Here is a 16,769-nt window from a genome sequence, read left to right on the forward strand (position 1 = left end):
CAGAACTAAAGAAGTGCACTGTTTGAATGGTTTTTATATCCAAGTTCATAACACTTTTCTTTCATGAACATGTCGTAAATTGTACATCTGTTCTTTTTCAACAACTGCAAATAGGAAATACCTTTGAACATGTGTGAACATGTGTCATGTGAGGGTTTTATTTTTCAGGTCAAAGTACTTTTCTTTCATGTACACATGTATCCATTCTTTGTCAACAACTTCAAAAAGGAAATACCTTGAAACATGTACTAGAAAAAGTGCCTCTGATATCAGAAAGGTACATAGTAACCACTCTCAATAGTGAGTGTGGTGTTTGAACATTGTGTGAAAAGTTTGGACAGAATTAGAATCAATCAACCGGTGATGATTTGTGTCAACATTTCACCTGATAAAACATTACGCATCGTATGTGACTGTGCATCACAAAACCCACAAAATGTTGTCCAAAATATTTTTACGTGAGGACTCAAAAAAAGATGGAATGGGTCAACTTGTCAATTTTTTTGAATATTTTTTGTGAGGGAGCAAGTCAATTAATTCTAAAGTTTGTGATTATAAAACTAATGAGAAATTGCAATTTTGTCATTTTTTTGAACACCTTTTTCAAATAGTATGATTAGGTATGTCTTAGAAGCCCCTTTTCATTTCTTAGAAAATTTACATAAGCTTCACTTTTAACTCTAATAACTTTTGAAAAGATAATGGTACTGCTTTTAAAGTTTAGTATTAGCCATTAATAAGATATGAGCAAAATCTCAGCTCAAATCTCTTCATTGTGGTTGCCATGGAGTTTTATACATCCTGTGATTTTTTCCCCCTATTCCTTGCACAGAGCACAGACTTCAAAGCCTCTTCTCAGCAAACACTTTTGTACTGTGCATACTTTCTTTCTATTATTGTATATAGGTAGGGTATTACAAGTCTACTTGTTTAAATTATATATCATTTTAAAACTTACTAGAGTCTGCTCATTCAGAATCTGAATATTCCCTTAACTAAAAACCTATATCTTGCAACTTTTTGGTGGTTTTGTGTTGCAGGGTCACATTTTGAGGTTGCTGGCAGAGTTTACCACCCCTTTTCAACACTTGGTGATATGACTGTAATTTCAAATATGGTTAGTTGTGATCTGCATAACACAGACGGCCCAAAAACACAGAGTTAATGGTCCTTTCTTCTGTGTGCTGCATTTGCAGGTTGTCTTTTGTTAAGAACATGAAATCACTTCTTGCCATTCCATTGTTTGCATTTTTCTTTCATGAGTGTGCATTTTCCAGTTTATTTCTCACTTTATAGAATTATAGACCTCTGTGGATGGACAGTTGTGAGTTTGTTTATGTCATTGTCTCGATTGATTCGATTTTCAATACTCACAATTGTACACTGGAATCATATCATTGCATGTGTGGACGGTTTGGACCTTACACTAACGTATGCCTTTTTCTCTCTCAAAAAGTTTCCAGTGAAATAACTCTAATATATGTAGTTGTCGTGTCATTTTCCACAAATGGATAAAGAAATGAGCATTTTGATATTTCCTGAACACTCCATATTTGCCCAGATCTTATTCTTCTCTTTACATTGTAAGGCAGCCATTGTTAATGACAAGCCTTTCACTGTGAAATTATTGTATTGTAAGTTAAACTCAAGTTTATTTTAAAATATATAAGCCCTGCTTATTCTGCTTGTAGCTAGAGGTCACAGACACACACACACACACACACACACACACACACACACACACACGATTACCAAGAAACAAAAACAAAACAAAAAACCAGCCCACACAATTGTAGCAAATTCTACTTACACAACCTAAAAAAAAGTGGAATGTTAGCTCTTTATCTTTGAGTGTATAAAGATTGTATGAAATGTTGTTCATAACATCATGAAACTAATAATAAAGATGAACTTTTTATCAGAAATGAGGGTTATGTTTGGAGTGTTTTTAGCAATTTCCTTTCATCTCATATTTATACCCCCGCCAAACGAAGTTTGAAGGGGGTATATAGGAATCAGCGGACGGTCGGGCGGTCGGTCCGTTGCAAATCTTGCGTTGCGAACTACTTCCTCAGTTTTCAACCGATTCCCATAAAACTTCAAGCACAGATGTGTGCCTTGGGTTGTAGATGTGCAAGACGTATTTTTTGACAGTACCCAAAAGTACGTTGCCATGGTAACGGCATATTATGGGCAAAAATGGGTACAAATCTTGCGTCGCGAACTCCTCTCACAGTTTTTGATCAATTTTTATGAAATTAGGCACAGATGTTCATCTGAATATGTTAATGTGCAAGACACATATTTCCGCAGTGGCAAAAAGTGCGTTGCCATGGTAACGGCATGTTATTGGTAAAATATAGGGCAAAATGCTTCATGGCAAAACTGCTTCATCAGTGTTCTTCCAATTCTCATGGAATTCATATTGAATGTTTGTCTTAGGATATAGGTCAGCATGACACATTTCTTGACAGTGACAAAAAGTATGTTGCCATGGTAACAGCTCACATATTATGAGCCAAAATGATGGAAAATTTTGTGTTGCAAACTACTTCCTCAGTTTTTGCCCAATTTCCATGAAACTTGGTACAGATGTGTGCCTTTGGTTGTAGATGTGCAAGACGCATTTTTCGACAGTACCCGAAAGTACGTTGCCATGGTAACGGCATATTAATGGCAGAAGATCAAGGAAAGATCTTGCAGATTTAACTACTTCCTCAGTTTTTTGACCAAAGCTTATGAAATGTTGTTTGGCGGGGGTATAACCAGTCGCTGTAGCGACATTTCTAGTTTTACATCATTCTATGTTTGCATAATTTATGATGGAGATTTTATTCCCTGTGCCTGTGTGTGTTTGTGTTTGTGTGTTGTATTCTTAAAGGAGGGTTACATAAATGTACATCATTGATTTAGCCATCATCATTCTATTTGTTCAGCTATTGCATGTTGATGAAGTTCTTCATGTCTGATTTAATATCAATGCACAAGTTCTTGTTGTGCCAAGCAAGTCTCTAGATAGTTTTCAGGCTGTCACGGATAAAATGATCTACAGTATTCAGGGAGGTATTTCTCGCAACATTTTCTAATTTAGACCTTGTGCCCGTGTGTGTGTGTGTGTTTGGGGGGGGGGGGGGGGGGGGGGGGGGTGTAGGACATATTTCATACACAAATGATCTAAATTGTAATTATGAATACTGCCCAATCATTACTCTCAATATTACATCATCAAAACACTGAACAAAAAGAAAATCAACCAGACATGCTAGATTTCTACATATTTTATTGCCATATACAGACAACTACATAATTATATATTAGAAATACAGCATAATATTATATTCTAAAATCCTTGCAGATCAAAATTCACAATCATCAGGATTACAATTTCATGTTTGTGAAAATAATGCTGACTTCTATCAAAAATGTCAAATTGAACTTTCATCTTGCCATCAGACACATACACACCACTTAGAAAGTTACAGTTCGTTATCCCGAAGGTTCGTTATTCCGAAGATTTGTTATTCTGAAGGTTTGTTATTCTGAAAATGAAATAAGGTTCATTATTCCGAAGGTTCGTTAATCCGAAAATGAAATAAGGCTCGTTATTCCGAAGGTTCATTACGGAAACTATTGCATTTTCGGATCAACGAACCTGCAGAATAACGAACCCTATTTCATTTTGCGGATTAAGAACCTTCAGAATAACGAACCCTATTTCATTTTCGAATAAACGAGCCTTCGGAATAGCGAACCCTATTTCATTTTCAGATTAACGAACCTTTGGAATAATGAAAATTTGAAATAACGCCACAAATGTTCGGATTAACGAACCCTTTTTCATTTTCGGATTAACAAACCTCTAGGCATAGGGAATTGGTGTGTTTCAGATTAACGAACCTTCAGAATAACGAACAGCACCCCCTTAGAAGACATTAATTACCATTCCATAAAAACATACACACAAATCAGCAGAACATCAGTACTCTCCAGCACTCTCGGTTGTTATGAGCATTTATGATCTCACTAAAGTTTACCATTTAACTTCAGAAAATAATGAAATGATATAATGTTAACTGCACATGATGTATAATGTCAACAAGATATTACTTTGTGCGAGTATTTCTAGGTTGAGAGAGAGGTTAAAGTGCAAAATTATTGCTTAGAACTGATGGAAACTCTGGAAGAGAAATTATGTAAAGAAAAAAAAAAGAAAAACATACATAACATAGCACACAAAATAACAGAGTTTCCTTTGCAGATGAAACATGTTTCTGCTTTCTACAGAACTTGTAAAATCTAGTTTGTGTTTGTGTACACTGCAAAAAGTCCGGTGTTAAATAGTGAACACCGAGCTGGTGTTAAATTTTCGGTGCTCATTTATGGTGTTAAATTAACACCTACGGGTGTCATTTCCAAATTTTAAACTGTTTTTTGAAGAGTTTCTTAGTAACTGCACTTCTTGTTGATTCTTAATTTAAACAAGACGATCAAGAATTTTACATTAAAATACTAGATTTTTGAAAAAATGTGAAAATGAATTTACACCAAAGTAACACCAGCTGGTGTGGTCCCTTATTGAAGCTGGACGGGTGTTAAACCATTGATATTAACACCAGCAAATATCAAATCAACACCATGTGGTGTCATTTTTGAATTAACACCAGTACAGTGTCAAAATAACACCAGGTACAGTGTCAAATTAACACCACGAAGTGTCAGGTGAACACTTTTCAACACCATCACAGTGCATTTTTAACACCTGTGGGTGTGGTCCTTTATTGAAGTTTGATCGGTGTTAGATTTAACACCCGTGGTGTTAAATCTAACACCGATGTTTTTACAGTGTAGCATCTCCAAATCCTCTCACACTCTGAGCATTGTTCTTGGAAAAAAAAAAACACCAGAAAGAGAACTGACAAAACTTTTGTGTTACTGAGTCAAACATGAAATAAGACCTTTTTTTCTAAAAGTTTGAGACAAGTATATTTCCGCACAAAAACCCAAACTTTTGCACTCTTATTCCTGCCATTAGGTTGTTTAATTACCAAACACAATTGTAGTAGTCACATGTCTGATAGGGTAACCACATTCAAGGTACACTGTAGTATTTTTTAAGGACATTTTGTCAAAGAATCATTTTGCCTGCCTGCTGAAAAAAATATTTCCACAACACCATGAAGCAGAAATGTTGTTTGTTTGTTTGTTTGTTTGTTTGTTTGTTTTGGGGGAAGATATCATACTACTGTATAAATCATAATGTGGATACCTACCTATATACACTGTCATAAATTACATCAAAATTCAAAGGCACAAATGCTTTTAGTCACAGATGATGCAAAAATATAGAGTGACTAAAAATCTGAGGATTGGAAAGCTCATGGTTGGAATCATTAATATCGCCTTGGTCCCATCACCACTCCATTCCATCTCCTTTAAAGCAGTCCAAATATAAGTAAGTCTGACTGATAAAAAAGAGTAAAATCTTACGAGTTCAATGGTAAAAATTTGACAGAAATCAGGTGAAAAATAAGGAAGTCATGACATTTTGAAGTCTTGCTAATTTCTGCAAAAACAGTTCTCGTATAGCGAATATGAATATGCAAATGAGTGAGCTAACCATGTCATACCCTCACAATTTTCCACTGATCCTGTACAAGAAAATGATGAAAATTCAATGTTTCTGTCATTGAAGTCTGAAACATGATGTCATTCCTGGTTGAATAACTTCAGAATAGTGATCAGTTAGATATACAAAGATTTGAGCCTTGGGCATAATTGAATTTCAATGAAAACCTGGAAATTTCAAAATCTAATGTACAAACTATATAAGTTGTGAGGAGATTATATGCTTACTTTGCCATTTGTATATTCATACTGACTGTTCAAGAACTGTTTCCCCCCAAAATTAGCAAAACTTCAAAATGTCATAACCTCCTTATTTTTCTTCCCATTTGGATGAAAATTATACCATAGCTTATCAGACTAACTTATATTTGGACTGAATTTCCCCTTTAACACCGACTAATATTGCTCGAGTTGAAAAAATAGGTATTCTTATATACACGTCCAAACTTTTGTCAATCAAAATGGAGGTCGCAGTATGCAACAGTTGAAATGCTTTTAATACTCATTCTTCAACTTATCTGCGCATTTAGGGAAACTGTCCTACCTTGTACACAAGTTAGCATTAAAGTTCACAAATTTCAAAATTCATCTTCTCTTAAGATCATGGATAATCTAAGGTGCCATTGAACAAGAAGAAAAGTACTGTTATAATCAGTCAGGTGCAGTTATTTGCTATAATACATGTTACTTGAATTAATGCTAGAGTTGGAGTTCGACCTAAGGTGAAGTGATTAAAAACTTTGATTTTTCGAATGATTGAAGTTTTCACTTGCTCCTGTGTGTTGCATGCATACAAAACTATCTCGCATTATTGCATGGTCTAAAGTCTAACAACCTCCCCATCCATGGATGGCATTAAACACCAACTGCTGAACAGAAACTCAGGTGCACAATCGTGGTGGTCAAGTCATTATTCAAGTTTCTGTAAAATCATTCTCTTCGGCAAGTCATTTTTGTGATTCTCTATGCCTCAGAACAGCAGCACGGTCCCCCAAAAAATTACAATGGGACCCTCCACAATGAAAACTTTAAAAGTAGTAAATCATTTCAGATACAATTTCAGGGTAAGAAACTATAACTTATTACCCACATCTGGTAGAAAACCCCATCAAATTTGCTTCAATGGTCAAAGAGAAATGAGGATCTCTGTAGAGAATGTCACAAATCCCTTCTTGCCAAGCTTTGTCCATTGTGTTCACATATGCAGTTCTAAGAGCATGCAAGTGCCAAACTTGGAAGAAACAGACCCATGACATGCTTTACAATCATCCACATATCTCCATGACCACTTGACCAAATTGAATGGGTTTTTCTGCAAAATGTAGATGAGATATTATATTTCAAGACCATGAAATAGCATTTAGACAGTTTAATCATCTTGAAAGTTATCACTGCAGAAATCTGATTGTAATTTTGGGGGGACATACTGTACAATTCCACCTCCTTTGACATTTAATTCAGGGTGAATGTGGCAACGTAGCAGCCAAGCATGCTCCCCTTACTGTCTTTCATCTCGACTGTAGCCTCATAGTCTCCAGAGGTCAAGAACGACGGAAGTCCAGATGTATCAACAAAAAAAGCTGTGGGTGGGAGTGTGTAATTGCCCTACGGAAACAAACAATAAGACAAATATTAGACAATGTCGATGCAATTGATGGTACATTTAAAGGGGCCCTGAAATCCAAATGCCTGTTGATTTGTGTTAATTTATGATACCCTCAACATCACTTTTGCGGTGAGACGAATATCTAGAAACATTCCATATATTTTTAACCATTTTTTCTTCTATTTTTCTTCAGATTACTTGGGAATGCCCACAAAAAATCCCTCCAAACCAATATTCTTGAGATGACCTCATCTGTCAATCATTGCTAAAGTACTGAAATGTTTAACAAAAGACACTGGAATGCACCTTCCCCTCGACTCAGCATAACTTGCATGTTCCCTCGCCATGTCTTTTGTTCGTCACATTATTAACATCACAGAAACATGCAAGTTTCAACACAAATCAACATGCATTTGGATTTCAGGGCCCTTTAAACATTGTGCAAACCTGCAAACTGTCATTACAGTTAGCGTCCTTACAGTAGAATTAATGCATAGCTTCAATCACACACGAAACAATGGGATCCCACCTATCCCCTATTGAAAGTAAGGTGCTGAACATTCAACTGGAACTCTGCATCAAAGTTTTTGCTTGAAGAGGAGTTTTTGATGGATTTAGTTTATTTTTCTGTGGTATTGGCATCATCAATTCCTTGAGGGTAGAGCAATAGACTGCCTTATTGATTTCATATTCAAATTCAAATATCAATTCAAATCAAATTTCATGTAAATCTTTGTGATCGGGGTTAACCAGAAGGTTTGCGCAAGGCTTATCTGACAAGGCATGTACTATCACTGTGTGCAGATTGGATTTCAAGGATTGAAATGTTTCCAGAGAGCAATGCTTCTTGATTATCAATTTGACTTTAAACAGAAGAGCAAAGTGATGATGATGATGCTTTTAATGAAAAATCATGAAGTTTCATCCATTAAAATGGGACATGATATAAAATATGACAAGATCCCTCATTAGGTCTACTCCTTGCAAAATTATGTAACTGGTTACAAAGTAACCCTATGAAGTGGTCTATTCCAGACACTAGCACCAGGAAGCAGAAAAATGATAGACCTCCTTGTGGTCTACTCCATATCACTATGGCAACAGGCATCAATTAGTTTCAACCAAGCACCACTGTCGTATGACAGAAGATGACCGATAGAACATGGAGATGACTTAGACTGACCTTGCTGAAGGGACAGTGGCACGGCAAGTCGGCTTTGATGAACTGGGATGGGCAGGCCCCTGGGAAGGCCTGGGTCAGGAGGTCACAGCCATCGTCATAAGTACAGGAGCCCACGTTGTCAATGCAGGGAATGGAGATCCACACAACCACCTGTTCAGTGAAGAGGAGGAGAACAAAAATGGAATTCACAATATTATCAGGTATCCTTGAGAGAAGACTAAGTCTGGTCTTGGTGGCTCCAGTGGTGGCTAGTCTCTTTACGATATTATCAGGCATCCTTGAGAGAAGACTAAGTCTGGTCTTAGTGGCTCCAGTAGTGGCTGCATATGGCCTCATTGTCTAAAGATTCTCACTTTCTATTCAGTGTAATCTTCTGAGATGGCATCAGGTAACAAGATAGTTTTTCACCTTTGCTCTCAAGTGATATTGCAGCACTCTGATATCAAAGACTTCCACAAATTTTTTGATTTTTTTCATGATTTTAATAATGCATATTGCATGTATAGATAATTTGTATGACTTGCACAGCAGAATAGATTTCTTCTTGACATTCATTTTAAAAGAATATATATATCTTTCTGCTGCACACAGGAAAGGTGTTTGTTGCCAACTTAGTAGGAAACTACAGAGTCTTGATTTTTTTCAAGAGTTTGGCTATCTACACAAACAACAGCAAGAACAATAAAGATATAAATTATGTCGATGATCTAAATATATCACATGTCCAGAGAGTGCTTAGTACATCATCCCTGTAAGAAGCAATACTAGTAAGATTCCTTGCACAATATAATGTAGAAACCTGAGTAGTTGTGGTTTGTAGTTCACCTCATCAACAAAGAGGACGGTGCCAGTATCAAAACCTTCAACATTTGTAAATTGAGAAGTAAAGTTCATGCCATACCAAACCATAGTCATAATAAAGCAAATACCAACCTTCCCTTCTGAGTGAAACCAAACATCTCATCAAAGCTATTGTACTCTCTTTAACAACTCTGCTATGCATAGGAAGTACAAAGACACTAATTAATGTTGTTGTGCAATAGTTGTTTTGATCCTGTGAAAAGATTTTCAAAGATTGTTCCTGTCACTGATTTGTTCTTTAAAATTAATCTCTGTCCTCTTGAAATACAATTTTGTGATTTGGTTGTACAATTTAATGTAATCAAAAGGTACACTTGTGGCTAAAAGATTTTTTAAAAATCCAAAAACAGACCAAAAACAGCAAAGGAGATTATCCACATGATAATCAACTCAAATGGCTACCACACTGCATTATTCCATGTAAGTCTTGGGTATTCAAAACAGAAAAACAAAAGATAATAGCACAATTTATTTTGCATTGCTTAAGACTTTTCCATTAAGCTGTTATTTCTATATTCAATGACGTGTGATATGAAGGGTGAGTAATCAACAGCTCTTTCATTTGAGGGTACATTTCTTGAACAGTTTTGCTCTCAATGGCACTGATTTGTTCCTTTAATTTCATGTCTATTAATAGAATTCAAAGACAATATCCACCCTCGAAGATGACCCATCCATGATAAAAAGAGGAAGGATGCCACTCACTGGATCTGAGTTGGATTGATAGAGGAAACTGGTTAACATGTAAACCAGAAATTGAAGTTCTCAGAACTTCCTGCTACAGACTACAAGGTCTCACAGCAATATCAACACACATACAAGATTGCAGGTGCATTAATCAACAACAAAAAAAGAAGAGAAAAGTCCTTTAAGGGGTAGGCTTCTCCACATGCACCACAAAGTATCTATGTTTTTGTTTCTTGATCATTTAATCTCTTTTCATGCACTGATAGGAGTTTAATGACATTTTACAATGCATAGATAGGACAAAATGTCTGAAAATTATTTGGAGCATTCAACAAACAGTTGATTCCATAATCTTGGATCCTAATTGTAGTTAAGGATACAGTTAACCAGCAACAAGTTAACAAATTGTATGTGTTTTGAGGAGTACATACAATGTTCTCAATGACCCACAAGCATATGACTGAGTGAGTGAAGCAGTGAAATAGCATTAAAAAAAAATTGGGTCATTTCTTCTTCTTTTTTTCCTTCATGTGAACAATACTTCATGTTATCAGGAAAACTTATGGTGAGAAAGTTGTTTTGTGTTTAAAAATATATCACTTTAAAAAAAAAATGGAGAGGGCAGGGATTGGTCTCTGGCAGCCAATAGATCATGGCAGCCTCCATAAGGAAAATATCAAGGAGACGAATAAGAAGGATCTTGATTCTTCTTGTTTGTTTGTTTTTTGCTTTTGTTTGTCTTTGTTGGTGTCCTTGTACTTACGAAGCACTTGAATGCTTATGATCAAGATACCACATACCAACAGCTTTGTGGGACTAAGGCAATGAGAACTGTTGCCAATAATATATTGCTAGTCTAATTTTTCGCAAATCAGGATTCTCCAACGATGTCTCAAGCGGTTACATTTGGATCGTACAGTAGAGAACTGAATGGAGAAATGCATGCGTACATGTCACATTCATGTTGGGATTATAGTCAATATTTTCACGTTTTTAAATTTGTGAATAGCACTTGACTTACAAAATTCATGAAAATAGAAAAAAAAATCACGAAATATTCAGTGTATACAGCATACATGTAAAGTGCTTTGCCTTAGGGTACAGCCACTGTTGCCAGGAGGCTTGAACCAGGGATCTCATGATCGGTAGTCTGTGGTCTACTCATTAATGTTAACATTCATTAACATCCCCCTGAATTCCTCCAGAGTATTGTTTTAAATCATTCCAAGGTAAGGTTTGAAGGTAATCTCTAGTGCCCAGGCCAATCATCATATCAGATCAGTGGCACTATACGCAAGACCCTCTTCTCAGCTGAATCTTTTTCTTCTTCTTATATACCCATGGTCAGGTAGCAGTGTATACAGCACTTGTTCAAAAGCTTAAATTTCAACAAAGTTTATCTGGGATTGGTTATTAGCAAGCCTACTATGACCTCCACACATATCACCCTGCAAAGCACTACAAAACGTTGCAACTTTGTTCTTGTTGTTTTTTTGTTTAACACATTGAGGACTTAAGAGTGTACATATAATGTAATTGTAAAAGACATCATTCCCTTCAGACGATGGTCAAATTTTGGGTTGTGATACGTTTTCCCTGTCAAAATTTCATGATGCATAACTATCATATCATGTTCTCTTTCATGATTGAGAAAAGACACTAAGTTTTCGAGTACAGATATTTTTTTGTCTTTCAGTGAAACATTGGGTTTCTAGACTCTCTTCAAATTGAAGTTTGTTTGTTTGTTTGTTTGTATTTTTGTTTTTGTTCATTTGTGTTTTTGTTTTGTTTTATTTTGTTTTGTTTAGTTTTGTTTTTACTGATCACAATGCAGCTACTTTGGCTTAATGGATCTGCTGCATAATCATTGATATGGAAGGAATTAGAAAAGACAAGAATTCAGCAAATGAAGGCAGAACAGATAAATCAACAGTTGCTGATTTCATTCAATGCCACATGCACAGATTGATAAATCTCCATTGTTCAAAATGGAATAACTATTGTCTGTTAAGTCATCTAATTCCTAAGCCAAGACTGTAAAAGAGTCACATGGTTTTACTCAGCGAAAGCATATCCCGATGTATTAAAGTGATTAAAAGGCACAATTCAAACATTGTTGTGGCACAATTTAGACAAAAAACCATTGTCAAACTTTGTTGAAGAGGTATTTAATGATGTTCACATGGATGAAGAAACATTAAGGTAAGCATTTAAGTCTTGACATATTTTTAGTGTACTTTAAAGTTTCTACAATATGAATAAAAATGATTATTCTATGACACTGCATCCAAACTGTGCTTTCTGACACTACTAAGGGTGAAAAGCTGGGGTACTCACTAATATTTTCATGTTTTGAAGCACAAACTGATCATTTTCAACAGCAAAATTTTTTGTCAAACCTTAACTTTTACTAAATATCAGAAATACCACCCAGCTCAGATATTTCTTGGAAAAAACAAACAACTGGGATAATATAAGACATTTAAGCCCAGAAGACAGCCTTACAAGTCTTGATTAGAAGGAAACCCTTCAGGTGTAGGATATTAGGACAATGTGTATTACATGCTGCTGGGTCTTAAACTCTCTTTCTCGAAAAGCCATGTAACAAAGGTGCAAGTCTTCATCAGTAGAGATTTGATTTTAAAATAGCATAATCCTACAAATCCAGAGCTCAACAGTGGGATAGAAAGGTGTTATTCAAAGAGGATACAGGTTTTGACTTGTTTGTGGGCAACTACAGGCCACACCCAGCCACTATGTACATTGTACATGTACATGTATTCCATGATAGAAACAGGTTCTATCAAGATACATGTACATAAATTTGTGTATGTGGCTTAATTTAGTTGATTGGAAACTATACACACATTAAAAAAAAAAATTGTTAAATTGAAGGAGTGTAGAGTTTATGACACAGATGTGTCATATCCCAACATGTGTACTGATGTGTTGGAACAATACAATTCATGACATTTAAATGTCAATTCTGGTATATATGGTATTGAAAATGGAATTGAAATGAATTCAATGGAATCCAGAAGTATGATTTGAAACATGTCTCACGAACTTGATCACACCCAACTTACAATTTTCTGCAATCTGAGAGTGGGAATTGTTTGTAAGTGGCACTCGGGCAAGTTCTTTCCAATGAAGTGACTGAAATTTGAGCATCATACTATCAAAAGGAATCCTCCCCCTCAGACAAAAGTGGAAGTTTTCATGACATGAAAGTGAGAGATAAGGCAGGATACAACTCTTATAAAATGACATTCATGGCAGTATTTTTTTACATCAAAGGCAAACCTGAACACTGGCACTGGTCTGGCAGTACCAGACCGGCAAAAATTACTGTTTGACCAGCAACTTTTCAGGGCTTGCTAAATTTACTGGTCCAACATGACAGGTAAAAATAACAAAAATAAGATTGTCGAGACCTGTTGAAAAGAAGTACAGGACCGGTAAATTTAAGGTTCAGACCAATAGGGAAAATGGGTTAGCGTGCAGCCCTGTCACAGGATTATACTCAAATAACTATTGCATTTTGTTTGATAGCACGAGGAATTCAATTACTGTATTGAAGTGAAATTTTCTTTTTCACACCTTTTTTCCAGGAGGTAGGTGGCCTCTTTTGGATTATCAAAAAAAAATACTTCTATGCCCAAATAATATGGCATCTCATTGCGTTAAAGGCCATACCTTCTTCTTGATGGTAAGACTGAGCTTGACCGGCGAGGTGACATCTGTTGCCAGGGAAACGCTCCCAGCCAAAGTGACGTTTCCTGGCAACTTGATGGGATCTGGGGAGACAGTCACATCGGCCTGAATCGGGTACGTCTCGGCTTTGCACGTCTTCCAGTTGAAAGCAGATACTGCTTCATTGCCCGGCTGTGGAAACTGGTGATGCAAGCACACACATACAAATACACTGTATATTATAAACACTTTGATTAAATAATAATTTGTTATTGTTTGACATTTCAGGAAGCTCTGCAATGCACAGCCAGCTTCAGAAAACCTAAACACAGTATTTAAGTGTTGTCTAAATTACTACATGTAGCATACACTCCTGTTACATAGCAAACATGGTTGTAACGAAACCCTTGTTACAACAAAGTGAAATTCAGGCCCCCAAATCGTTGTCTATTACCTTTATACGTGTACTTATATACTTTATTGTTCACTTTGGCAAAAACTTGATATTGTTTTAAGGAAATGAAAGAAAACTGCCAGTTCCCTCCCAGACTGGAGGCCTATAGTTGCTGTGTATAGCAGGAGTCACTTGTACAAGGTAAACAATGCATGATCATTGTTTTTTTTACTGTTTTTTTTCACTATTATCAACAAAGTTGAGGAAGTGAAGTGGCAGATTTTGACAGAAGTAGAACTTTTGTTGGATTTCTGAGGATTGTAACAATCATAACGTACAATCACTCACTTAACTCTGTATCTGACAAGAGTGAGAGAGGTGAAAATATTGGATCTGTACTGGAATACCATGAATATCCAATACAGCCACTTAGACTCGTGCAATTCGTTAATGTGTATCTGTGCTTCATCAATTAATCCGAAAAGTTATCAACCTTTTCTTATCTTGAATGAAGCCAAACAGCAGACCTTGTGGTGTTGCCATTGTTGTCGGATTTTGGGAATGAACATATACGAGTACAAATAGGAGGCAAAGATCGTATCGTGTCTTAGTTGTTTGTATTTCTTCCACTGTTTGTACAGAAAAGTGTTAATAGCCACAATAAATGTACAAGCACAGTTAGTACAGACATCATCTATGCAATGTGTCAAAGATCTTATCGTGTCTTAGCTGTTTGTATTTCTTACACTGTTTGTACAAAAAAATGTTAATAGCCACAATAAATGTACAAGCACAGTTAGTACAGACATCATCTATGCAATGTGTCAAAGATCTTATCGTGTCTTTAGCTGTTTGTATTTCTTCCACTGTTTGTACAGAAAAGTGTTAATAGCCACAATAAATGTACAAGCACAGTTAGTACAGACATCATCTATGCAATGTGTCAAAGATCTCATCGTGTCTTTAGCTGTTTGTATTTCTTCCACTGTTTGTACAGAAAAGTGTTGCCACAATGACTGTACCAGCACAGTTAGTACAGACATCTATTAGCCTATCTACCAATTGTATATTGCAATATGTGTAAGTGGATGTGCATTTCTTTCCACTTAAAGGGACTGTACAGTACTGGTTGAGGTAGGAATTCATGTTTTGAACATTCCTAAGTGAGATAATGAAAAGCTTCGTATGAAATATGCAAGCGCATGTAATTTTAAGAAGGATTCAACGTTTATTTGATGAAAATTGGTTTTCAAATGGCTGAGATATCCAAAAAAGTGCTAATGATAAAAGGCGACATGCCCCAACTTTATTAGTATCTCTTTGTTTCACTTTGTTTTTGGATATCTCAGCCATTTCAAAACTGATTTTCATCGAATAAACTTTTGATACCCCTTAGAACTGCATGCTCTTTGATATCTCATAGAGTGGTTTCTGAATATCTCATAGAGTGGTTTCTGAATATCTCACAAAACGTTAAAAGCTAAATCTTCACCTCGACCAGAACTGTACACACCCTTTAAAATGGTATATGACTATACTTAGATAAAGGAGTTTTTACACTGCTGATATAAAAACTGCCAGTGGACAATGCAGAAATGAATCAAATTACAAATACAGCAGAGCTTATTCAACAGCATTTTACACAAATATTCCATATCATTGATGCATTATTTTTCTTTATATTAAATAATTCCTAATTCTATCTATGCAGGGAAATTTCCATTTTTAAATTGGGTGTTTTTTGATGGATGTGCAATGGAGCATAATGAATGAAATGTAGAAGTATGATGGTTGCTTCTTCAGCCAGTACGCACAGAATTTTTTTTAAAGTTTAGTACGTGTTTTGAGTTTATCATGCTCTGTACACATGCAATTGGGGCATAGAATGTTTGATAAATATAAGTATAAAATATAGTGTCAACTGTCACTGTATTTTTACTATTATCCAACACTACTTCACATCACCAGGCAGATGAATAAATAAATAAATAAATAAATAAAATTAAAGAAGTTCATAAAGTATTCAGGAAAGAAAGTCACAAATGCACATATTTCCATACTGCCAAATGGACAAACATTGTGTGGTAGGCCTAACGTTATAGTATAGAGGAGCATATAGATATTCACCCCTGCCCTTTGTTTCTACAGTGGTCAATGGGGAAAAGTTCAATAACACCAGCAAACTGCATTTCAAAAGAGAGAATTAAATATATCATAACCCCCAAACAAGCAAAAGCAAATAGATGTTTGAGAAAAGGTTTGACTTAACACTCAATATAGGGCCTATTAACTGTGTGAAGGAGCGCCCCGCCTCGCTCTGTTTGGCTGGAGCTTGACCCGATCGCCGCGACCCTCGCACCCGGCCAAATGACCGGTGCGGTGGCTATCTATCACCAATCCGCCGACACTTCGGACACGCTTACCTTTCTGACCTGCGCGATGTACCTCTCCGGTGTTTGAGGGACGCTGAGAAGTTCCAGCAAAGATCGCACATTTTTCAATTCTTGCTCGTTCTCACCGAAGGCCAGAACATTGCTCATGACAGACATGAGGAAAATGGCGAAGAAAGTTTGCCCGAAAACCTCCATTGTGTCACTGATCAGTCTTCCCTACTTTCGCCCAGTAAAAGTTTGCGAATTACTCGGTATGGTTCTTGTTGTGGCTTGTGCAATTCACGAGTGACAACTGTTCTGTGTCGCACTTGTTACTTGCATGCTGAT

The 16,769-nt window shown here is 36.2% G+C and overlaps 1 protein-coding gene across 1 annotated transcript; it reads right to left on the reverse strand.

Annotated features, from left to right (window-relative positions):
- Positions 1-7,077: 7,077 nt before the first annotated feature.
- Positions 7,078-16,637, reverse strand: LOC139725011 (ganglioside GM2 activator-like). Its single transcript, XM_071636102.1, has 4 exons — positions 16,473-16,637; positions 13,659-13,856; positions 8,415-8,564; positions 7,078-7,230 (listed from the first exon to the last, which is right to left on the reverse strand). The coding sequence occupies exons 1-4, from the start codon at positions 16,635-16,637 to the stop codon at positions 7,078-7,080; spliced, it is 666 nt and encodes a 221-aa protein (XP_071492203.1).
- Positions 16,638-16,769: the final 132 nt, after the last annotated feature.

Source organism: Diadema antillarum, unplaced genomic scaffold (assembly GCF_040938485.1).
Source record: "Diadema antillarum isolate AM-2024a unplaced genomic scaffold, OU_Dant_1.0 seq00000009_RagTag, whole genome shotgun sequence".
NCBI lineage: Eukaryota > Metazoa > Echinodermata > Echinoidea > Diadematoida > Diadematidae > Diadema > Diadema antillarum.

Bases quoted from the DNA above. Each gene is read 5' to 3' on its own strand.
- LOC139725011 (XM_071636102.1), bottom strand. From the start codon at position 16,637: ATGGAGGTTTTCGGGCAAACTTTCTTCGCCATTTTCCTCATGTCTGTC. The intron at 13,857-16,472 runs GTAAGCGTGTCC...TTGCATCACCAG, and splicing joins ACATCGCGCAGGTCAGAAAG to TTTCCACAGCCGGGCAATGA. The intron at 7,231-8,414 runs GTCAGTCTAAGT...TTGTTTCCGTAG, and splicing joins GCCACTGTCCCTTCAGCAAG to GGCAATTACACACTCCCACC.